This window comes from Sciurus carolinensis, chromosome 17 (assembly GCF_902686445.1).
Source record: "Sciurus carolinensis chromosome 17, mSciCar1.2, whole genome shotgun sequence".
Taxonomy (NCBI): Eukaryota; Metazoa; Chordata; class Mammalia; order Rodentia; family Sciuridae; genus Sciurus; species Sciurus carolinensis.
In genome coordinates, this window is record NC_062229.1 from 21,477,814 (window position 1) to 21,500,701 (window position 22,888).

At 57.0% G+C, this 22,888-nt stretch overlaps 1 protein-coding gene and 1 non-coding gene across 2 annotated transcripts; one reads left to right on the top strand and one right to left on the bottom strand.

Moving 5' to 3' along the window:
- The first annotated feature begins 1,961 nt into the window (after positions 1-1,961).
- On the top strand, positions 1,962-20,405 carry Colgalt1 (collagen beta(1-O)galactosyltransferase 1). Its single transcript, XM_047532079.1, has 12 exons — positions 1,962-2,317; positions 3,593-3,703; positions 4,489-4,606; positions 8,965-9,099; positions 9,930-10,134; positions 12,075-12,194; positions 15,572-15,648; positions 15,720-15,826; positions 16,100-16,232; positions 17,380-17,507; positions 18,408-18,614; positions 18,777-20,405. Exons 1-12 carry the CDS (start codon positions 2,031-2,033, stop codon positions 19,042-19,044), a joined length of 1,896 nt encoding a protein of 631 aa, XP_047388035.1. The 5' UTR covers positions 1,962-2,030; the 3' UTR covers positions 19,045-20,405.
- Positions 20,406-22,035: 1,630 nt separating this feature from the next.
- Trnag-ccc (transfer RNA glycine (anticodon CCC)) lies at positions 22,036-22,109 on the bottom strand. Its single transcript has one exon. It is a non-coding gene; the product is annotated as a tRNA-Gly (tRNA).
- Positions 22,110-22,888: the final 779 nt, after the last annotated feature.

The following is a 22,888-nucleotide window of genomic DNA, read 5'->3' on the forward strand; positions in this document are numbered from 1 at the left end:
TGATACGGGTCAGGCAGGCAATTTTCTTCTCAGTTTGTGCTGAGCTGTTTGGGTTTACTTGCTCTCCCCAAAACGTTCCTTTGCGGGGACGGGTGCTGGGGATGGGACCCGAGTGATCAGGGCAGCCCCTCCACCGGGAGCTGTCCTCAGCCCCCAATCTCGGTATCAGATTCCCCCTTAGTTACTGACTTCCTCTGCTTGCCAAAAACGTCATCTGTTCACTGGAGTTTGGCGGCTCCTCCAGTGTCACCGCCTGTCCAGCTGCTTCCGGAGTTAGTCTCAGAGGGATTTCCCTGGTCTTCCTCTGCGGTCAGCTTCAGAGGACCTGTACGCTCAAGATGATTTCCTTCCATTCTGTCCTGGGTTTTCCGTCTTTCCCAAGAGGATGAGATAAGCCTGAGCTTTCCAGACTTTTCTTCCAACTCTACCTTCTGAGATAAATTTGTACTTTCTAGGCTGGAGGCGTGGCTCAGTGGTGGAGGCGTGGCTCAGTGGTGAAGGCGTGGCTCAGTGGTGGAGGCGTGGCTCAGTGGTGGAGGCCTTGCCTTGCTTATGGGAAGCCAGGGGTTCCGCCCCCAGCCCGGCACCCACCCCCCCAAAAAAAGGCTTCACAACCTCCTGCTGTGTTCCTCTTACCCAGGATACCCAGGACAGGATGTAGCTGTTAATTCTGGAAACATCGTAGCAATAAGAATTTGTTATCCTGCTCTCTTTGACAAAGCCATTGTTTGCCCTCTAAATCTTTCCAGATGAAATGAGACATCTTGTCACCTTGTTTTTCTTACTTAATATGAAAGGTCTTTCCTTATCAAATCTAGAATATAAATTCATTTTTGCCTTTTGTGGAAAGTTTCAAACCCACCCCTCAAAACAGAGACCCGTTGGGGGTGTTGTGCACGTGGGGTAGTACTTCGTGTGCCCTGTATTCAACGATATTGGACCATCTTGACCCCATCTTCATAAATAAACGTGTTTGAGTAGCATTCTTAAAAGTTCATTTTTAGGAACACGATTAGAAAGTACATTATAGGGGGCTGCGGTTGTGGCTCAGTGGTTGAGCGCCTGCCTACCATGTATGAGGCACTGGATTTGATCCCCAGCACCGCATACAAATAAATAAAGGTTCATCAACAACTAAAAAAGAAAAAGTAAAAGAAAGTGCATTATAAAACCGGACTCCGTGGCGCACGCCTGTAATTCCAGCGGGGATCGGGAGGCTGAGGTAGGAGGATTGCCAGTTCAAAGACAGCCTCAGCAACTTAGCGAGGGGCTGAGTAACTCGGTGAGACCGGCTCTAAATAAAATATGAAAAAGGGCTGGGGATGTGGCTCAGTGGTCAAGCATTGCAAAACAGTCTCCTGGAAAGATTTCCACGGAAGGGAGAGCCTGCAGTGGGAGAACTTGCTTGGACATTGCAGTGTGTGACCACTCACCCCAACCTTGAGGGTTCTCTCTGATCTTATTTTACAGAAGGACAAACAGGCTCACCGAGCCCACTACTGGGACTGGATTTGAAGGCGGCTTTATGCACGCCAGGATGCTCAACAACCCATAAGAAGAGGTCAGGAACCAGGATGGTACAACGCACATTGCAGCCGAGGAAACTGACTAGCCTGGTCCCCCTGCCGGGATAGCCCGGGTCTTATACACTAGACGACTCTTGAGGTGACCTCCCGGAGCGAGCAGACATCTGGATGCCACCCTAGCCGGCTTTTCCACCTCGGGTGTGCGTAGCTCTCTGGGTCTTTAAGGCGAAAACGGGGGTGGAGCCCGGGGGTGGGGGCGGCCCGTAGGTGACGTCACGAAGGGGCGGCTCTGTGTTGTCGGCGGGTCAGCGGCGCTTTGGGGTTTTAAGCTTGTTCAGAGGCGGGGCCTGGGAGACAAGCCTTAGTGTCGGCTAACTTGACGCCAAGCGTGCTCCTCCCCTTTAAATCGCGCGTCAGAGGCGGGGCCTGGATGACCGATGACCCCTTTAAGGCGCGGCCCGCGTCCGCCGGCAGAAAAGCGGCTTAAAGGCGACGCGTGGCGCGATGGCGGCGGCCCCACGCGCGTGCCGGCGGCGCGGGCAGCCGCTCCCGGGCCTGCGGCCGCCGCCGCTGCCGCTGCCGCTGCTGCTTCTGCTGCTGGCGCCGCCGCCTCCGGGGGGCCCTCCAGGTGCCGCCGCCTACTTCCCGGAGGAGCGCTGGAGCCCGGAGTCGCCGCTGCAGGCGCCGCGCGTGCTCATCGCGCTGGTGGCGCGGAACGCGGCCCACGCTCTGCCCGCCACGCTGGGCGCCCTCGAGCGGCTGCGGCACCCGCGGGAGCGCACGGCGCTGTGGTGAGCCCGCCCCGCCGTCCCCGTGGGGACAGGTCCACGCTGCCGCCGCCCCCTGACAACCCGCAGGCCGTCCTCCGCCCCTTGGGGCGCGCGGGACTCGCGCCCGAGCAGATCCCAGGCCCCGCGCTGCCCCGCCGGGCTGCCGCCACCTGCTTCCGGAGCCCCGCAGCCCCCCAAGTCCTGGGTCCCCACCGGGCTTTGCCGGGGTCCACGTCTGAGGGAACGGCTTTCCCGCTCTTGTGCCGTTGGGTCTGGAACTTACCCCGCCCCAGGCTCAGCCACAGCCCTGCCCTCTGGCCTGCGTGGGTGAGGACAGACCAGAGGACAGGGGAAGTGGGTCCTTCATGGAAGCGGAAGGCCAGGGCCGCGAAGACGCCTGACACCGAATTCTCCTGCCTCGGTTTCCTCAACTGGATAGTGGGCGTGTGGATTCATGAGCCTTTTGGGTTTGCCTGTGAAGATTCCAGCCAACGGCGTGGGGCCATTCATTGTGCCAGGCTTGGCGTTCAGTAACCAGCGCTGTGGTGGCTGTTTTTCTTGTTGTCATTACTGGTACTCTGCATGTTCACCAAATTTATGAGAATGAACTCTGCTCCATGACCAAACTCGACTCCTCTGAGTCTCTCTCCGCCAGATTCCCCAGTTGAACGATGTGCGATCACAGCCCACTACTGTGTGGGGCTCACAGGAGAGAAGGCAGGCAGGCCGGTGTGGATTTGTGAAATATGTAGATTTTTTTATGAAGTCGCACATATTTGATGGGGAACTTGGTTATAAGATCCTAGGAGTGCCCGGCCGGTGGTGCACCCCTATAATCCCAGCGGCTGGGGAGGCTGAGGCAGGAGGATCTCAAGTTCAAAGCCAGCATCAGCAATGGCAAGGGACTAAGCAACTCAGTGAGACCCTGTCTCTAAATAAAATACAAAATAGGGCTGGGGATGTGGCTCAGTGGTCTAGTGCCCCTGAGTTCAATTCCCGGTACCAAAAAAAACCAAACAAACAAACAAAAAAAAAACCCTAGGAACTCAGTAGTGAAACCAGCAGTCACTAATGTGGTTTTTCAAAATTAGCTTGTTTAATGCATCCCAGTGAACTGGGTCCTGTTGCCACTCCTTTTTCACACATGAGGAAACCGGGACATGGAGAGGGAGTGTCTTGTCCAGGGCCCCATGGCTGGTGGGAGACCAAGCCAGGAAAGGGAGCCCTGGTAGCCTTGTGTTTCCTGGTCCTGTCTTGTTCTCCCCAACTGTGCTGACTGTCCCCTTGTGCTCACAGGGTGGCCACGGACCACAATGCAGACAACACCTCAGCTGTGCTGCGGGAGTGGCTGGTGGCTGTGAAGAGTTTGTACCATTCTGTGGAGTGGCGGCCGTCGGAGGAACCCACGTAAGTGTTAGAGCCTGCCTGAGCCACCAGGTCTGACTGGCTGCACCTCTGCTCACACACCTTCCATGGCTCCCTATTGCCATGAAAGAGAACGCACAGGCTCTCTGCCTGTGACTTTCCAGCCTGATCCTCAGCATCACAGATAAGCCATAATCCTCCTGCCAGACCTTTGCCCCAACTCAGTCCCCCACCTGGAATTCTTTACTCCTTTGTCCTTCTGGTGACGCCCACTGCTTTGTTCCCGGTGGCAGTGTGAACCCAGGAGCCCTCTGTGTAGCTTCCCGGAGTCCCGCGTGTGGATCCTGGTTCCTTCCCTCTCTTCAGGATTTCTTGCTTTTTGCCAGATGGGATCTCCCTGTGTTGCCCAGGTTGCCCCCAGACTGCTGGGCTCAGGTGATCTCCCGCCTCGGCGTCCTGAGCGGCTGGGACTCCTGATGCCCCTACCACGGCCGCTCCCGTGATCAGGTGGGGAGGGTGTCTCCAGGTGTTTTCTGCTCTGTGTCCTTGTCTTTTCCCAGTGGCTCCCCGTCCTCCTTAGTGATGTCCTTGTTTGGCATTGGAGGTCCTTTGCAGCTGCTCTGAGCTGTTTTTCCTTAACCCATTGGCCTCCAGCTTCTCCCCTGGGGCCCTGCAGGTGCCCTGCTTCCGTTCTTCTCTCCAGTCTTCAGATCAGCTCGCATGCCTCCTCCTCCAGGAAGCCTCCTCTGATCATCCCCAGGGTGACTGAAGCCCTCTCTGGGCCGACAGTGCCCCACTCTTCCCACATCACAGCTGTCTCTCCCCAGGTCCTACCCAGATGAGGAGGGACCCAAACACTGGTCTGATTCTCGCTATGAACACATCATGAAGTTGCGCCAAGCCGCCCTGAAATCGGCTCGGGACATGTGGGCCGATTACATCCTGGTGAGTTTCTCAGCCAGCTGGCTGTGGACGGGAGGGAGGCTGGGACGGCGCACAGGCAGAGCAGCAGGATGCGGGGGCCATCTCTAACCCCATTTTGCAGAGGGGCAGACTGAGGTTGCAGGGGACTCGAGGTTCCTGCGCGATGCAGCTGGAGAGCGGAGGAGCTGGTCCTTAGCCCAGGCCTCCCTCCCTGAGAGCAGCCCTTCCTCAGGCACAAGAGGCAAGCTCAGGGCAGCCTGTGCAGCTTAGCAAGACGCCATCTGAAGCAGCGCAGAGGCTGCTGTGCGGCTCAAGGCGGTAGCCCTGGGCCCAGTTCCCACTGCCCGCGCCCCCCACCCGGGAAGAGCGAGCTTTGCGTCTCCTGTGGTCGGACCCCTGGGCTGTCTGCCCTTGTCACTCCGACCCGAGTGAGGCCCAGCTCTGTGCACACCCCACGATGACATCCTTTGGGCCACATCCAAGACGCACGGGGTCGAGGTCAGGTGCTGGGGGCACTCGGGGGGCCTGCGGGCTGCTGAGTGCGTCGGACTCCCTCCTCCCCCTCCCTGGCGGGCAGTTGCGGCCTAGGGACGGGCGCATCTTGAGCATAGTAACATCAGGGTGCGTGTCCACGGTCACGGACCTCTGTGAGCTCCTTCGGCCATGTCCTGGGTGTGGCGGTGCCTGGTCCCTCCCTGGACAGACAGGAGTGTGCCGACGGCTGGGTGGGCTCGCCACAGAGCGGGAGTGCGGGGTTGCCGGCCAACGGTGCAGGGGCTGCTGGGATCCCGCAGTGGTCCCTGTCTCTTTTTTGCGTGAGGCCCAGGCCTTGGACTGAATGACCTCAGATTAACTTACGTCTTAATCGTATCTGCAAAAGGCCCCGTGGCCAGATACGGTCACGTGCACAGGTACCCGGGGTTAGGACTTGGGTGTGTCTTTTGAAGGCCACCATTCACCCACAACAGGTGACAGAACCAGGGCACGTGATGAGTGAGCAGGGTGAGTGGGTGTCCTGGAGGGAGGAGCAAGGGAGCCCTCCCAGGGGCCTGGGGACGGAGTCCACGGTGAGAGGATGAGCGGGGGCACACTGGGGACATCGGAGGAAGGAGCACGGAGCACGGCAGTGCTGCTGAAGTGATGGCGCGACCTCCGGCCGCCAGAGGTGGCGCTCGCGTCACTGGGCGGGGGCTGGGGAGGCGGGCTGTGGGCAGGGGCTGTTCTGATTTGTGATTCTCCCGGTGGCTGCTGGGCAACAGGAAGGAGGCCTATGCTGGAGGCCGAGCAGGCCCTGACCTGAGCCGCGGGGAGGACAGAGCTGTCGGGGGAGGTCCAGGGTGGACCAGGCCCCCAGCCAGTCGCACGGTTCTGTCTCTGCCTCCTCACACCTTTCACATAGGAGCCTGCGGAGTAAGGAGGCGACAATGTGCCTGGAGGGGTCTCGGAACTCGCCTCAGGCACAGAGGTGGCTCTGGCACCCCCCAGAACCTTCCGGCACAGAGCCGCCTTGTCCTGGCCGCTGGCTTTGGCTCTGGTGGTTTGAGACCGGCGGGTTTTCACCACTTCCCCTCACAACCTGGGCGGAACTCAAGACGGGGAACTGAAAGCAGCTTTTCACAAGTTAGACTTTTGTAACTGGGGACTTTGGAGAACCATACCGGTGAACTCATTTGTCTGCTGTTTAGACATTATTATTAAAAGGGCTCCCCCTCCTTTCCTTTTTCTTAAAATCTATGGATATTATTTGCAGGGGAAAAGATTAAGAAGCGTAAGAAAAAAAAAAAAAAAAAAAAAAAAGGAAAAAAATGCCAAGCCTTGATGTTGCCTTCCAGAGAGATCCACTTTGCAGCTGTTTGTTTTAATTGAGATGCAATTTACATAACATAGAATTAACAAGGTCCACCAGCGCAATTCAGTGGCAGTTAGTGCATTCATTATGTTACACAGCCTGTCTGTTCCAGAACATTCACATCACCCAGAAGGAACCCGGCAGTGGTCCCCATGCCCCACCCTAGCCCCTGGCAGCGCTATGGTACGGGCTCACCTGTTCTGGACATTTCATGTCAGTGGAACTGCACACCTTGGCCCTATGTGTGTGGCTCTGTCACTTGGTCTCTCTTCTTTTTTTTGGTACCAGAGATTGAACCTAGGGGCACTCAATCACTGAGCCACATCCCCAGCCCTTTTTCCTATTTTATTTAGAGACAGGGTCTCACTGAGTTGCTTAGGGCCTCGCTAATCTGCTGAGGCTGGCTTTGAACTGGCGATCCTCCTGCCTCAGCCTCCGGAGTCGCTGGGGTTACTAGTGGGCGCCACCACACCCGGGTCAGCGCCTTGTTCTTGGGGTTACAGCTGAGTGACCCCACTGTGTGACTGGACCACGTGGTGTTCATCCGACCATCCGGTGACAGGCATTCGGTGGTTCCTACCTTTTGGCCCTTGGGAGCTGCGCTGCTCTGAGCATGCGCGTACCGCGCTCGCTCTCCCAGCTTCTGCCAGAAGCAGCCCTGCGGATCTCGTGGCAACCGTTTAACTTTCTGGGGACCCGCCAAACTCTTCTGGCTGTTTGGACTGAATGTATGCACAAAGGTCATGGCTTCAGATGTCCACAGGGGCTGGGCGGGGAGCGTGCGTGACCTCGGGCTCCGGCCACGGCACTGCCGCCTCCCAGCCGAGGGCTGCCGGGGAGCGCCGCTCCTGTTGCCCTGGAAGGCTGAACCGTGGTTTGTTTATGACAGTTGATCCGCACGATCTAAAAATACTGCATGGGTAACGAAGTGCATCTGTGGGCCGGGTGCCTCAGAGACTAGCCAGGCCTCCCACTTGAGCCTGGGTCCGGTATCTAAAGAGCTGGGACTGGAAGTGTTGGGGGTTTTGATTTTTTCCAATTTTGGAATATTCGCCTACGTTTAACCAGACAGCGTGGGAATGGCGCCTAAGTCAGAACTCGTTTGTCGCACATGCACCTTATCTCCACAGCCTGGAGGTAATTGTGTATGATACGTTTTAATACTTTGGGCATGAACCAAGGCTCCCGCTATAGAATTTTCCACTTGCAGCTTCGTGTTAGTGTTCACAAAGCTTGCATTTTGGATTCCAGATTTTCGGGTTAAAGATGCCAGCCTATAGTTCTGGGCACATCCCGGCCTGTGCGTTTTTACGTCTGGTAGATGGGAGATGGGAATGCCCTGGCTGCTTCCTTTCCTGTGCTGTGGTTTTCTTTTCTTTTTCTTTCTTTCTCCCCCCCCACCTTTTTTTTTTTTTTTTTTTTTGAGAGGGTGAGATATCAGGGATTGAACTCAGGGGCACTCAGCTACTGACCCGCATCCCCAGCCCTATTTTGTATTTTATTTAGAGACAGGGTCTCACTGAGTTGCTTAGGGCCTCACTAATCTGCTGAGGTTGGCTTTGAACTCTCGATCCTCCTGCCTCAGCCTCCCGAGTCACTGGGATTACAGGTGTGCGCCACTTCTGCGCCTGGATTTTGTTGTTGTTGTTATTTAGAAAATATTAGCTTCTGTAATCAAACCCACCTAGATAAGACCTTCCGTATTTAATACAGAATGGCACCCCTGCCCAGTGGGTAAAGTCAAGCACAGCTTCTCTCCACCTGTCTGGCTGTCCACTTCCGCGCACGGTCAACCCCACCCAGTAAGCCGCAGTGCTTTCTCCAACGTTGACAGCACAGCGAAAGTTTTCCCCAAATTTACACTCGTATGACGAGGGCAGGCACAGCAGTGTGGCATCAGGAGCTCCCCGGGCCCGCAGTCAGCTCGGCAGCACTGTGGAGGCTCCCACCGGGGCGAGGTGGGGGGCACACATGTTCAAACTGCTGCTGGTTCGGGCCGCTCACAGTTTGTGGGGTGATTGATGTGCCATGAACATCCTTGGGTGGCCCTCGTGAAGGTGTTGGTGACCCAGTCTTTGGGGTCCGAGGCCGTTCTGTGTCACTGTGACAATCCTTGATGCTGGAATCAGGACAGGGAAAGGAGCCCGTTTAGCTGGATTGGAGCTGAGTGCACCAGGTGGGACCGTGCGGCCGGCCCACCCTCTGTGTAACACTTCCTCTTGGGGAGTGAACTGGGGTCCTGCGAGGGGGAACCACGTAATCCCTTCCAGGTGGCCCAGGACCCAGCCACCTTCTACTAGACCCCGCCCCTTAATGGCCTCACCCCTCCCACCATTACCAGCCAGGGACCCAGCCTCCGGGGAACTCGCAGACACCCTCACACCACATCCAGCTTCTTCTTGAGGGCGAGCTGCCAGTTGAAGACCAGGGCCTTGGTCAGGCCCCCAGGCTCTGATTTTCCAGGTGGTTCAGGCTGTGACTGACGCAGGACCCCCACGCGCCATGCTGACGGCCGGTGGATGTTTTGCAGTTTGTGGATGCAGACAACCTGCTCATCAACCCCGACACCCTGAGCCTGCTCATCGCCGAGAACAAGACAGTAGTGGCCCCGATGCTGGATTCCCGGGCCGCATACTCCAACTTCTGGTGTGGAATGACTTCCCAGGTAGGGTGGGCCTGGGGTGGAGGCAGGTGAGCAAGTGCCGGCCCTAGCTGGAGTCTAACTTGTCTTCACACAACCTTGCACAAATGCCATCACGCTAACCCTAAACAACCCATTGAGAGAGTGTCTTCAGTGACTTCCTTACCATTACTGAGGTGGAAACAAAAGCAGAGGAAGAGACTTGCCTTAAAGCCCAGAGCTAGAAAGTAGTGGTGCCAGGATGGAATTCAGGCATGGCTTTATCCAGCTATTCAAACAACTTTTTTTTTTTCCTCCACCATTCTTTGGTTTAGTTCTCAGGCTGCTCTGGCATGATCCTAGCAGTACCCAGCCAGGGTACAGTCCTGAACCAGTTATTGAAGCCAGGAAAATACAAAACTGTGATTGACCAAGCCTAGTCACAAGTCCCACCCCCAGGCTCCAGGGTAGGGTCCTAAGTGAAGCCAAGGGGAGTAGAAGTTTGGGTGGGTTGGGGAGCGGGGAAGGAGCTGCGTGACTGGAGCCAGGACACTAATCTGTCCTGTCTCACCACCACCACCACTACCCTGGGGTGCCGGGGTGGAACCCTGGGCCTCCACGTGCACCTCAGTGGTTTAATTTTTTTGATATTATGGAAGTCCAAATGTTGTATGGGAACAGTTCTAGTCTAGGAAGGGCACGGGAAGAGACGCCAGCTCCAGATTGTTCCAGAAGATTTAAAACATTTCTAAGAGAGTCCCCCTACTTCCGGAACTCACGCCTCTGGTCTCATTGGCCCTAAGTCAAAGCGTCTGCTGCCCGGGTTCCTCCGCCTCCGCCTGGGGGACCCACGCAGATCTCTGCGCTCCACACAGGGCTACTACAAACGCACGCCCGCCTACATCCCCATCCGCAAGCGCGACCGCAGGGGCTGCTTCGCGGTCCCCATGGTGCACTCCACCTTCCTGATCGACCTGCGGAAGGCCGCGTCCCGGAACCTGGCCTTCTACCCCCCCCACCCCGACTACACCTGGGCCTTCGACGACATCATCGTCTTCGCCTTCTCCTGTAAGCAGGCGGGTGAGTACGAGAGGGAGGGCGCTGTGACTGCCGTGCCTGCGCTGTGACTGCCGTGCCTGGCTGCGCTTTGGGTTACATGCTGAGCAAGTCGGAACAGCACACAGATCGTTCAAAGAGCTAAACCCGCGGGGTGCTGGACTGGCTTCAGGTGTGGCTGCATCCAGGTGGTCGGTTAACTCTCTAGGACCCAGTCCCCAGCCCTGACTCCCCTCACTTCCTCCCCAGCTCTTTTTTGAGACAGGGTCTCACTGAGTTGCCAGCTGGCCTCAAACTCGGGGCCTCCTGCCTCAGGCTCCTGAGTAGACGCCCCAGATCTGAGACCTGTTTATTGATGCATTTCTGCCTTCTCTATTTTCTCCTTAAGCATATGTAGTCCCCGTTATCTGTGGGGAGATACAGGACCCTCCGCGCGGGCCTCAGACTGCAGAGTCCCGGACTGCGTGCGCTGTTTCCCCTGTTCATACAGAGCCATGGGGAAGCTCAATCCGTGAACCAGGAGTAGCAACAGATCAACAGCGGCCAGCAGCCAAAGAGCCAGCCACACGTGCTGGAGTAAAAGTTATTCAAAACTCATGAATTATCTTCTTCCAGAATTTCTCAAGTTATAGTTTTAGAGTGCAATTGAAACCTTGAAACTGCAGGAAGTGACACCTGGATGGGGGATTGTAATTTTGGAAAAAACATGTTTTTTTCTTGGTACTGAGGCTTTAACTCAGGGGCAGTTTGCCACGGAACCACAATCCCAGCCCTTTTTAAATTTTTTTATTTTGAGACAGGGCCTCGCTGAGTTGCTGAGACTGGCTTTGAGCTGGTGATCCTCCTGTCTCAGCGTCCCAGGTTGCTGAGATTACAGGCGTGTGCCACCGCGCCCAGTAGTGGAAACTTTTTAAAGAAAAAGAGCGACCATTTGCCTATTTGTCACTTGTGCTAAACTGCAGGTCAACACCCTGTGGCCCACACACCAAAAGGCACACTTCTGTTTTTATACCTGTACAAACTAAGAACAATTTTGGTATTTTTAAATGACTGGAAAAAAAATCAGAGGAGGAATCATGTTTCATGACGTGTGAACAGGATGTGAAATTCAAAATTTTAGCGCCAGAAGCCGGGTATGGTGGCACACCTGTGCTCCCGGCTGCTCGGGAGGCCGAGGCAGGAGGATCGCTTGAGCCCAGGAGTTTGCGGCCAGCCTGGGCAGCAGCACGCCCCGGTCTCAAAATAGAGTCTCGGCGCCCGTAAGTGGAGTTCTGCGCCCACAGCCAGCCGTCGCTCGGGCGCGGCCCTGGGGTAGTGTCAAGTTGTAGGGACAGCCGTCTGCCTCACGAGCTGAAGCTATGCACCACCGGCCCTCCACAGGAAGAGTTAGCCGATTAAAATGAAAAGCGTGTCCTTGGGTTTTTCAGCTATAAAAAAAGATACGCTGGCCGGGGGTGGGCTTGGTGGGGGCGCTTGCCTGCCTGCGGGAGCCTGGGCTCTGCCACCAGCCCTGCCGAAGAATACAGGGGGGAAGCAGCTGAGCACTCAGAACTTCAGCCATCCGTAAGAGGATGGTGCCAAGGAGGTGAGGTTGCCGCACGAGTGCGCCACGCCCCTGCGCGGTGGCCTGCGTGGGTGGGTCTGGTCCTGACTCCCTGGCGCTCTGGGGCTTCGCCTAGTGGAATCCGGCCGCTGCCGACACGCTTGCTTGTCCGTCCGTAGTGCGGAGTTTTCTGCTGCTTTGCCCTGTGGCGTTTCAGGTGGTCCTGAGCTCTCAGCTCTGCGCAGGCCGAGGCTGTTCTGCCGCAGGCCCCAGCGCGCATGCCGAGGGCTGCAGCCAGTGGCTGGGAACCTCTGGCTTGTTTTGCCGCACCCCGGGCGGCCTCGCTGCTGCCCACAGTCGGCCGGCGCTGCCTGTCGCTCCAGGCGCCGCTTGGCATTCACTCGTGTTTCCTCGGCCGCAGAGGTGCAGATGTACGTCTGCAATAAGGACGTGTACGGCTTCCTGCCCGTGCCGCTGCGGGCGCACAGCACCCTCCAGGACGAGGCCGAGAGCTTCATGCACGTGCAGCTGGAGGTCATGGGTGAGTCAAGCCTTTCTCTGCCACCTCGTATCCATGCTGTGAATGCAGAACAAGCACCTCGACAGGGACCTTAGGGTGTTGGGGGTGGCCTTCCCGGAGGAGGTGTTAGTGAGGTGCAGCGTGAATAGGAGTTGACCAGAAAGAGAGGTGCAGCCAGAGCAAGCAGTGTGTGCAGAGGGGACAAGGGCTGGGAGGGCAGGTATGTCAGGGAGGCCGGGGTGCGGAGCCAGGACTGGCAGCTGGAGGCCTCAGGCACCAGCTATAGGGTGGGCCTGTCCCCCTAGGGCAGTGGGGAGCCAGAGAGCGTATGGGAGCAGAGAGGGCAGCAGGTTCTCCCTGACAGACTTCAGCGTTGGGGAAACACACACTTCAGGCTGTTTCTTTCTCATTCTCCTGCCAAACCCACAACCTTCTATTATTTATTTAACAGTTAACCTGAATGCCCACCCCCATTTGCTTAAATAAATGCATTTGATAAAGGAAACTCTACAATTTTTTTTTGTACCATGGATTGAACCCAGGGGCGCTTACCCACTGAACCACATCCCCAGTCCTTTTTACAGTTTATTAGAGACAGGGTCTCACTGAGTTGCTGAGGCTGGCTTTGCACTCTTGATCCTCCTGCCTCAGCCTCCCCAGTCACTGGGATTACAGGCGTCCTAAGGAAACTCGGAACGTTCTGACCATAGTTGTAGACTCAGGTCTTTTGAACACAGGTGTCCCTCTGTAGCCACCGGGCGTTGGCTCCAGGGCTTCTGCCCATGCTCAAGGCCCTGTGCATAGACCTTCTGTCCTCCTGCCTTCGACACTGGGTCACCTCCAGGGGATCCACAGTGCCTGATACAGATCTGTACATGGTTGCTCTGGCTCGTTTAGGGATTAACTAAGAAAACAGTCTGTACATGTCTAGAACAGGTAAAATTTATTTTTTCCAGAATAATTTACATCAGTGGTCAGTCAAATCTACAGATGCAGAACCCATGGATACAGGGGACCGACTGTATATATAAAAAACAAGCCCATCAGTTATGAAGCTAGCAGCCATTCCTCTTAGGCCTGAAACAGGAGGAGCACTGAGTGCGAGCGGCTTTAGGGTGTTGGAGCTTCGTCCTATGCTGGATGTGCAGGTCCTGGCAGGCCTGTGAGGTGGCCCCACTGCACAGAGGAGGAGGGGCTGGGAGGGGCCTCTGCCCTGGTTACTCAGTGGCCCCAGCCTTCCCTGGTTCTAGAATATTCTGTCTGGGGCTCCCCCTGGTGGCCAAAGATGGAACGGCACCCTGCCCTCTGCTTTTGGGAAAGCTTTGGAGTCTTTGTGAGTTTACAAAGTCACTGGACCAGTTCACCCAAGACACTTGAGGCTATGTCACATGCAGATGCCCAGCGCTGACCTGGCTGCAGTCACAGGGAGTGGCCTTGTGAAGTGGCCCTGGCAGCAGTGTGCCTAGTTTGTTTCCAGATATTTCTGTTATTTCTGATAAAAACAATTCATGTTGCTGTTAAAAACTCAAAACATGAGATGTGTGTATTTTGCTTATTCTCGAGAACCAGAACAGACCACAGAGCAGACGGATGGACAGCCTGAAAGTTTGAGATATTTGTGCAAATACTTCCTTGTGCTCCAAGTAAAAATCACAGTTTTGGCCAGGTGCAGTGGCGCACGCCTGTCATCCCAGCAGCTTGGGAGGCTGAGGCAGGAGGATCGCGAGTTCAAAGCCAGCCTCAGCAACTTAGTGAGACCCTGTCTCAAAATAAAAAAAATAATTAAAAGGGCTTGGAGATGTGGCCCAGTGGTTAAGCACCCCTGGGTTTAATCTCTGGTACCAAAAAAAACCCCAGAAAAACCCCACCTTTTCTCTCTATCCATGTGCGGGTACCTGGACTGTGCTGTGCACGTGGTATTGTTTCATGTGCTCAAAAACCTCCCCCCACCTCATTCTTTCTCGGGGCTGGGCAGAACCTAGCCTCTACCCCAGCCGCATCCCCAGCCCCCCTACAGTGCCTTAGGTCAGTGGAACCGCAGTGTCGTGTACAGCGTGGTCTGCTTGCTTTGCCTCGCTGTATAGTATTCCACAGACATTTAGCCATAAACCTACCTGCTCTTGACTGAGTCACATGTCCTGTTGGCCCAGTGACCACCATGTCTGTCCTTCAGCCAGTTTTTTCCTGAAGGCATAGAACGAATTTCTTATTCTCCCCAGGGTTTCCATGAGCTTCCTGTTGCATGTGTGAGAAAGTTCCAGACATGCATCAGCAAAGTTAGGGCACAGTCCCTGAAACCATGCTCCCTCCTCTCATGGCGGCAAGCTCGGGGTCCCCAAGAGCACCCTCAGGTTTGACAACTCACTGGAAGGACCCCGAACCCACCGGAAGCTGTTAGTCTGTAACAGCGATAGACAGATTCAGATGAGCTAAGGGGAGGGGCACCCGTGCAGCCTCTGGGGTGCCCTCCTGGTGGCTGCCCACGGCGCTGGCCTTTCCCAGCAGGGAAGCTTCGGCCTCGCTGTCCAGCATTTTCACTGGGCTCAGGCCTCAGTTGTGGCTGTCGGACGCCCTTGTGGCTGAGCCGGCTCCGGGCCCCAGAGGTGGAACTGAGGCTGTGTCACCCAGGACCCCCACCCTAAATCAGCCTCATGGTCTGGAGTGACCCCAGGCGAGCCTCGAAGGTGCTGAGTTGTGCACAGAGTCGGGGGGCTTCGGCGGTGCCCTCGCCACGCCTGGGAGGGCGAGGAGGCCCCAGGCGCCCCACAGGTCCGCGCCTCTCCCTTCTCCTCTGTAATTCCGGGTCACGTCCTGGGGCCTGATGGTGGAGTGCAGCACACTCTGGGGGACAGTCAACCTGTCACAGCCTGTGTGGTCCAACGGCGTCTTTTCATCCATTACCCATTTTATAGATGAGCACAGCCGAGGCCCAGCCTGGTCAGGTCCACCCCCCACGGTTTGTCCTATTTCCTTGTCTGCTCTGAGTCCTAGTTGAGCACCTGCTGTGTGCCCAGCCCTGTTGGGTGGTGGGAACCCACTGTGAGCAGACAGCCCCTGTGTCCTTCCCAAGGAGCTCACCAGGGACAGACGGGGCCAGAGAGGTAGGAGAGCAAGATGGGACTTTCCTGGTGGAAGTCCAGGGGCCTGACCCAGTCTAGGCAGGTCTGGAAATTTGCCTGTCCCCAGAGCATCATAAGCCTGGGGGAGGAGGGAAGAGGTTGTTTCAGTGCATGCAAAGGTCCTGGGGTAGGATGCACGATAGCGTGAGGCAGTGCCAGCAGCTAGGGAGAGGTGGTTTCTGGGGCAGGGAGGAGCCTGGAAGGGGTGGGGAAGGTGTGTGGGCAGGGTGCCAGGGGCCCCCTGACCCCAGCGACCCCACTGGTTCCTCTGCCCCTCAGTGAAGCATCCCCCTGTGGAGTACTCCCGGTTCCTTCCGGCACCCACCAAGACACCTGACAAGATGGGCTTTGACGAGGTGCGCTGGGTTCTCCCTGGGCGGGGGCGGGGCCTGCCTGGCGGAAGGTCCCACCGAGCCTCTGGCCACAGGTCTTCATGATCAACTTGAAGCGGCGGCAGGACCGGCGGGCGCGCATGCTGCGGGCGCTGCAGGAGCAGGAGATCGAGACGCGGCTGGTGGAGGCGGTGGACGGCAAGTGAGTCTCCCGGGGCGTGAGGAGTAGCTGGCCAGCGAGGGCGGGGGCGTGGACCATGCCGGGCAGGAGCCTGGCTGTTTAGGCCCGGGAGGGGCGGTGAGTCCCTTGCTAAGGTGAGGGCCGGGAAGCCCGGGTGTCCTCACCTGTCCGGTGGCCGCGGTGGGCGCAGGCAGCCTGCACAGCCGCGGGCGCTGGCGGATGGCGCCCCGCCCTGGCGCATCATCCTGCTGACGCCTGCGCCCCTGCCGCCCCCTTCCTGCTCTTCCTGTCCAGGGCCATGAACACCAGCCAGGTGGAGGCGCTGGGCATCCAGATGCTGCCCGGCTACCGGGACCCCTACCACGGCCGGCCCCTCACCAAGGGCGAGCTGGGCTGCTTCCTCAGCCACTACAGCGTCTGGAAGGAGGTGGGCGGCCGAGGCCCTGGCGCCCTGGTCTCCTTAGGGTTGTGGGGAAGAGCCAGAGGTCGGGGAGGGACTCGCCTGCCCACCAGCAGCAGCAGGGTGCTGGGCTGCTCCTTGGTGACCACTTTGCCTTAACAGTGTCAGTGTGGCCCTGATACTTCTGAGTGGCGGCTGCTGTCCCTCTGCTGTGCAGATGTGGACACAGGTGGGGGAGGGGAGGGAGCCTGGTCCCTGCAGCGGGTGAAGCCACCTCCTCCCACCTGGGTGCTGTGCTCAGTACATATCAATGGAAGTATTGGCATGGTGACAGGAACCAGCACAGGCCAGGCACCAGGGGCCCAGGAGGCTGTCCTGGGACAGAGGTCAGGCTGGGATTCAGATTGGGGACCGCAGGCTCTAGGACAGTTGGGGGGTCAGCTGCGGGGTGTGGTGGTGACATCGGGGTGTTCAAGGTGACGGGTACTCATGTACGTCCCCCTGCTTTTCTGAAATTCATCATGGAAGGCACAGCATAGGTTGCCAGGTCCAGGTAGCTCTGGAGCCAGGGGGACCTGAGTTCAAGTCCGTCACTACCTGTTAGTGGGCTGAGGTTCATGAGCAAGGAAGGTGCTTCCAGGTTTCCCCAGATGGCCGTTGTGATCTCAGGGGACGGTCATGAAGATTCTCAAGTTCATACATTCAAGTATTTGCTAGGCTCCTGCTGTGCACCTAGCCTGTGCGGGAGATGGGGCAGCCGCTGAGGGAGAGCCTCCCCCAAGGGGCTTAGAGCAGGGGAGGCAGGACAGTGATGACAAGCAAGGAAGAAATGAGATGTGCATCTGCAGGGCTGTGAATTGTCCTCAGCTGGTGGCATCGGGTGATCAGGGGTTACAGCTGAGCTGAAGCCTGAAGGGTGAGGAGGAGCCTGCCTCTGGCTGCCAGGGAGAAGGGTGCTCAGTGTCCAGGGCGCAGCACAGGCAAAGGCCCTGAGGTGGACAGGCCCCGGCGGGAGGGTCAGAGGTTACAGCGGGAAGTGGATCTGGATGCTGGGGGTGGGATGCGTGTGCATTTGCTTCTCTCTGGGTCCCCAGAGTCTTCCAGCAGAGCTGCCAGCTTCAGGCTCAGGCTGGGCTTTGTTCTCCCTGTCACCTGGCCTGGCACCTTCCCTCAGGTTGTGGACCGGGGGCTGCAGAGGTCACTTGTGTTTGAGGATGACCTGCGCTTTGAGATCTTCTTCAAGCGGCGCCTGATGAACCTCATGCGGGATGTGGAGCGGGAGGGCCTGGACTGGGACCTCATGTGAGTGGGGGCCTGGGCCCCGACAGCTGGGGCCTTGGACACGGCCAGGGTATAGAGGCCCGGCCTGGGGCTTGGGGACAGAGTCAGGCTAGAGGCAGGGGCGTGGCTTGGGGTTGTGTGGGTGGGACAAGCCTGGGGGCGTGGCCAGAGCGCGGCAGGAATCCTAGAGCCTGTAGGCCTCAGGCGAGGTTAGGGGTAAGAGTTGTGCGCAGGATGCCGACCGACTCTCCGCAGCCTGACTGAGAATAGTGTCAGGTGTGGTCTCAGTAGGTCCTTGGGACAACGACCCAGAAGCCTGTAGCCTGGTCAGGGTTCGCACACTTGGCCGGGGCCCCTGGGGTGGGTGGGGTTCGACCTGGGAGCCTGTGGGCTGGCTGGAGAGCGTGGGGGTGTGACTGGCGAGTCTGCCAGGCCTGGCAGGCGTGGTCAGGGCTTGGGGTGCAGCTTGAGTGTGTGTGGCCTGCAGCCTGCTCTTGGGTGGCAATTTGGAATGTCCCAGCTGGCCGGGGCTCCTCCCAGTGCCCCTCTTCCCTTCCTCCTCCTCTCTTTCCCTCCCGTGTGCAGTGTACTAGTCAGGGTTCTGGGACCTTCAGCCCCCGCCCTGTGGTAGTGTGACTAGTGACTGCGCCCGTGTTGAGACACTTCGCCCAGCTCACGCCCCACAGCTCTGTCAACCCAGAGCAGCTTCACCCTCAGAGGACACCCCAGTGATCTGCTCCCCGCAGCTCTAAAACCTGCAGAGCTCCCTAGCACCCTTGGAAACCCCTGTCCTCCCTGCGTCCGTGACAGCGGCTTCCTCAGTGCCCCCAAACCCGCTGAGCCTGTGCCCTCTCAGAGCCCGGGGGGTAACTAGGTCCTCTGGAGGGCACGCGTGTGACAGGGCGCTGCTTCTGCACCCAGCTACGTGGGCCGGAAGCGGATGCAGGTGGAGCACCCCGAGAAAGCTGTGCCCCGCGTGAGGAACCTGGTGGAGGCTGACTACTCCTACTGGACTCTGGCCTACGTGATCTCCCTGCAAGGGGCTCGCAAGCTGCTGGCCGCCAGGCCGCTGGCTAAGATGCTGCCGGTGGACGAGTTCCTGCCCGTCATGTTCGACAAGCACCCGGTGTGAGCAGGGTTGTGGCGGGTGGCTGTGGTCTCACCAGCGTGCCAGGAGGCCGGGCCTGGGACTCGGGACCCTAGGAGGGTCTCCTCTGCCCCTCTCCAGTGCACCCCTCCTCCTCTGCTGGCCCCTTCCCTGGACCCACACCCTCCCGTATGTGCCCCCAGGTCTGAGTACAAGGCCCACTTCTCTCCCCGCAACCTGCGCGCCTTCTCCGTGGAGCCGCTGCTCATCTACCCCACGCACTACACTGGGGACGATGGCTACGTGAGTGACACGGAGACCTCGGTCGTGTGGAACAACGAGCACGTCAAGACTGACTGGGACCGGGCCAAGTCCCAGAAGATGCGGGAGCAGCAGGCACTGAGCCGTGAGGCCAAGAACTCAGACGTGCTTCAGTCCCCCCTGGACAGCGCCGCCCGAGATGAGCTGTGAGGGGCAGCCGCTGGGAAGCCACAGCAGTGCTTGCGGCCTCCTCCATGCTTGTGGGGCACAGAAGGGTCACCTGGGACCTCTGGAGATCACAGAGCTGTCCGTGTGGGGTGCATCCAGCCAGCTCTTGCTCAGCAGTCCTTTGTCACAGGCAGCATTAATGGAGTGCCTACTGTATGCCAGGAACAGGGCTGGGCACAGGGGAATTGGGTGGGAACAAGAATGTTTCATCTGTTCACGTGCCCAGCACTTGTTAAGCACGTGTTGTGTGCCAGGTTCCTGTATTATGGCCATGAAAGAGGCATAATGATTCCCTGATCAGAGATTGATTGATCATCAAGCATTTATTGATCAGATAAGAATCAGGTATTAGTGATACGTATTCATTTTTTTAAATTCATTCAAGTATTTATTGAGTGCCTACTGTGTGTTGGGCACCATTCTAGGCTCTGGGAATACTGAGATAAATAAGACACGTTCATTTATTCAAACACATGCTAAGCATCTATCACTTGCCTGGTACTTGAGACACAAAGGTAATTTATTGAGGGCATTTATTGAGTGCCTGCTGTGTTGGGACTTAGCATGGTGCAAGGGACAGAGGTAATCATGGTGCTCCTCTAATTGGTTTCTTCTCCTCACATCGGGCACCTGCTGTGCACAAAGCAGTAATGACACCACACAGTGTGGCATCTGTTCAGTCGGCACTTGTAGCCACCCACTGTGTGCCAGGCCAGATGCCAAGTCCTAGGGCAGAGGTGCGTGAGATAGGTCCCTTCATTTTCTGGGGTTGCATCAGGCAGGGTGGTGGGCTGGGGTCTCACTGTGTGTCTGTCCTTCATTTCCTCACGCAGCAAGCTTTATTGAGCACCTACTGTGTGCCAGGCCTCATGGACTCCCAGGTAGATTGGAGCATGGTTGGCTCCCCCCACTGCCCGGGAGGGAGGGTAGCTCTTCCCCACCAGGTGTAACCTCTGGGTCCCAGTGGCCACTGGCCACTTTTGAGCCCCCCTGGAGGGGGCTCAAGGGGCAGATGGGGGCTGGGCCTCCCTTGTGCCCACCACTCCTGTCCGTTTTCTTGGCCCCCTGCCTGTCTCAGGCGCAGTCTCTGCCTGCTCGGTCAGGTTCCTGTCTTCGAGCCTCGATGGGATCGTGTGTGGGGCCTGGTGGGGCAGCTGCACTGGGGTGCTGTCCCGGGCCTGTTTCCTAGCTGACGCCCATGGGCTTGCTGTGCCTTCATGCCAAATCCAGGGTCAGAGCCAGGGAGCCGTGCTTCATGGTCCTGGGGCGACTCTGCTCCCAGGGTGTTTTTCGAATAACTTGCTTATTTTTTTATTAAATGTTCCTGGTTGGTTTTCACTGAAGTCCTGGTCTTCTTGCCACCCAAATGCCTCCCACACCCTGATGCTTCTGGGGGTGAGTGGCGTGTCTGTTCTGAGCCCTTGGCCAGCCCACCAGCGAGCTTTTCCCAAGTAGTCTGGGATCTGGGGCAGACAGACGTCTGTCTAGCTCGTGGGGTCAACTGCAGGATTGTTCCACATGACTTCAAATGAGGGGCCCTTGGTTTGGGTCCCCAGAAAACAGCTCAAGATGAGAATTTGAGGTCACCTTTCCCGGGAATAGGGGACTGAGGGAGGAAGGGAAAGAGCCCGGCAGGGGGCGCCAAAGAACAACTGCCCCTGCATAGGGGTCTGGGACCGAGGCCGCCTCATGAAGGTCCCCAGGGACAGTTTTGCATGCCCGAGTGCATTAGGATTTTCTGGAACAAGTGCTCGCGAGTTCTCAGGATTATTAGGCCCTTCGGGTGTGGGGAATATGCCTAGCACTTTTTATAAACTAAAACAGATGGTGTGGATCAGTGGAAAAAATTAGAACATAAAACTAGGCAGAACCCCACAAAGCAGAGTTAAAGACACGGCCCCGACGCTGGGCTGACTTGGTGACAACGGTTTGCACATGGCAATCCAGCTTCCTGTCCTTCGAGAACGGGCTCCAGGACCTACACACATCCACACTGACTAAATCCCCTGGACGTGACCGAGGGCCGCAGCGTCTGCTGCGGGAGTCCCGCTGCGCCCTGGGTAGGACTAGAAGGTCCCCCCGCGCAGAGCCGGCGCAGGGCCCCTGAGCGCTCTGCCTGCGGTTCCTGATGCAGCGCCACGGAGGCGGCGGGCCAAGCGCTCTCTGATCCCAAGCCGGGATCAGAGGAGGATCCCAGGGTTGGGAACGTGGCTCAGCGGGAGAGCACTGGCCCAAGATGTGCCAACGCCTGGGTTCCGGCCCCAGCGCGGCAAAAAGGGAAAGGAAAACAATCGTACGACATGAACTGCTGCAGTCTGCAGGATTTTTTGGTTCTCCTTTGTCAGACAAATGACTACATTTTTCAAAAACAACTTTCTTCTTATTTTATCTTACGTAGTTATTTTTGCGGTGTTGGGCCTGGAACCCCGCGCCTGGTCCTTGCTAGGAACGGAAGTGCTCTACCCCGAGCCACGACCCCAGCCCGGGTCACATCTTTTTCTCTGTTTTTGCGGGGATTGAACTCGATGCTTAACCACCGAGTCCCATCCCCAACCCTTTTTAATATTTTATTTAGAGGCAGGGTCTGAACTGCTTAGGGGCCTCACTAAGTGGTTGAGGCTGGCTCTGAACTTGCGATCCTCCTGCCTCAGCCTCCCGAGCCTCTGGGATTACAGGTGTGCGCCACCGCGCTGGGCCAATGAATTCTGTGATTCCCGTGCCACAAGTCCACAATCTTGCTGGTCTGTTGTCAGCTCAGCAGGGCTGCTTCCTTCAGGAGGACCTGGGCACAGTCCCTCTCCGGGTCTCTTCCCTGTTCTTCCTGGTCTCGTGACCCTTTCCTACTCAATGCACCCTTTTGCCACCATCTCTGCTTCTTCACCTGACCTTATGTCCACCTTAGAAGGACCTTCGTGATTACATTGAAGGCCCATTTGGATAATCCAGGACTTTTGATTTTTAAAAATTTTTTTTTTGTGGTGCTGGGGATTGAACCCAGGGCCTTATGCTTGGGAGGCAAGCACTCTACCAACTGAGTTACATCCCCAGCCCCAATCCAGGACTTTTTAAATATGGGGTCTCACTGAACTGCCCCAGCTGGCCTCCAACTCCTGGGCTCACACCGCTGCTTCAACCTCCCTGAGTGGCCAGGAGTCCAGGCTTAGCCGCACGCCCTCTGGGTAATCCTTGATAGCCTTGTCTGCATCTAAAAATCCTTAATCACAGCTGCGCAGTGCCTTTTGCCCTTTAAAGTAACATATGCAGGTGCCAGGCCATGATGCAGGTTATCTCTACAGGACATTATTCAGTCTGCTACAAGTTTGTCGCTTAGGGTGGCTGCAATCACGTCTGGCCCTGTGGACATACCGTAATAAGTATATCAGCCTGGGATCAAGGTGGGAAAAGATTCCTCTTGAAACCTTTTAGCAGACAGGTTTGATACAGGAAATTCAGCTCTGCTCTTGTCAGCAAAAAAACCAATGCAGGCAATATGCAAATGAAGCAACACAGCAGCGTGCTAATAAAACTTTATTGAGAAAAAACAAGCGGAAGGTTGGGTGTGGTGGTGCATGTCTGTAATCCCAGTGGCTCTGGAGGCTGAGGCAGGAGGATCACAATTTCAAAGTCAGCCTCAGCAACTTAGTGAGGCCATAAGCAACTCAGTGAGACCCTGTCTCTAAAAATATATTAAAAAGGGTTGGGGACTGGGGATGTAGCTCAGTTGGTAGAGTTCTTACCCCAGAATCACAAGGCCCTGGGTTCAATGCCAGCACCAAAAAAAAAAAAAAAAGAGTGGCAGGCAAGATTTGGCCCTGAACAGAGGAGG

Coding starts and splice junctions, on each gene's coding strand:
- Colgalt1 (XM_047532079.1), top strand. CDS start 2,031: ATGGCGGCGGCCCCACGCGCGTGCCGGCGGCGCGGGCAGCCGCTCCCG. Junction 4,607..8,964: donor TGTGGGCCGATTACATCCTG/GTGAGTTTCTCA, acceptor GATGTTTTGCAG/TTTGTGGATGCAGACAACCT. Junction 16,233..17,379: donor ACTACAGCGTCTGGAAGGAG/GTGGGCGGCCGA, acceptor ACCTTCCCTCAG/GTTGTGGACCGGGGGCTGCA.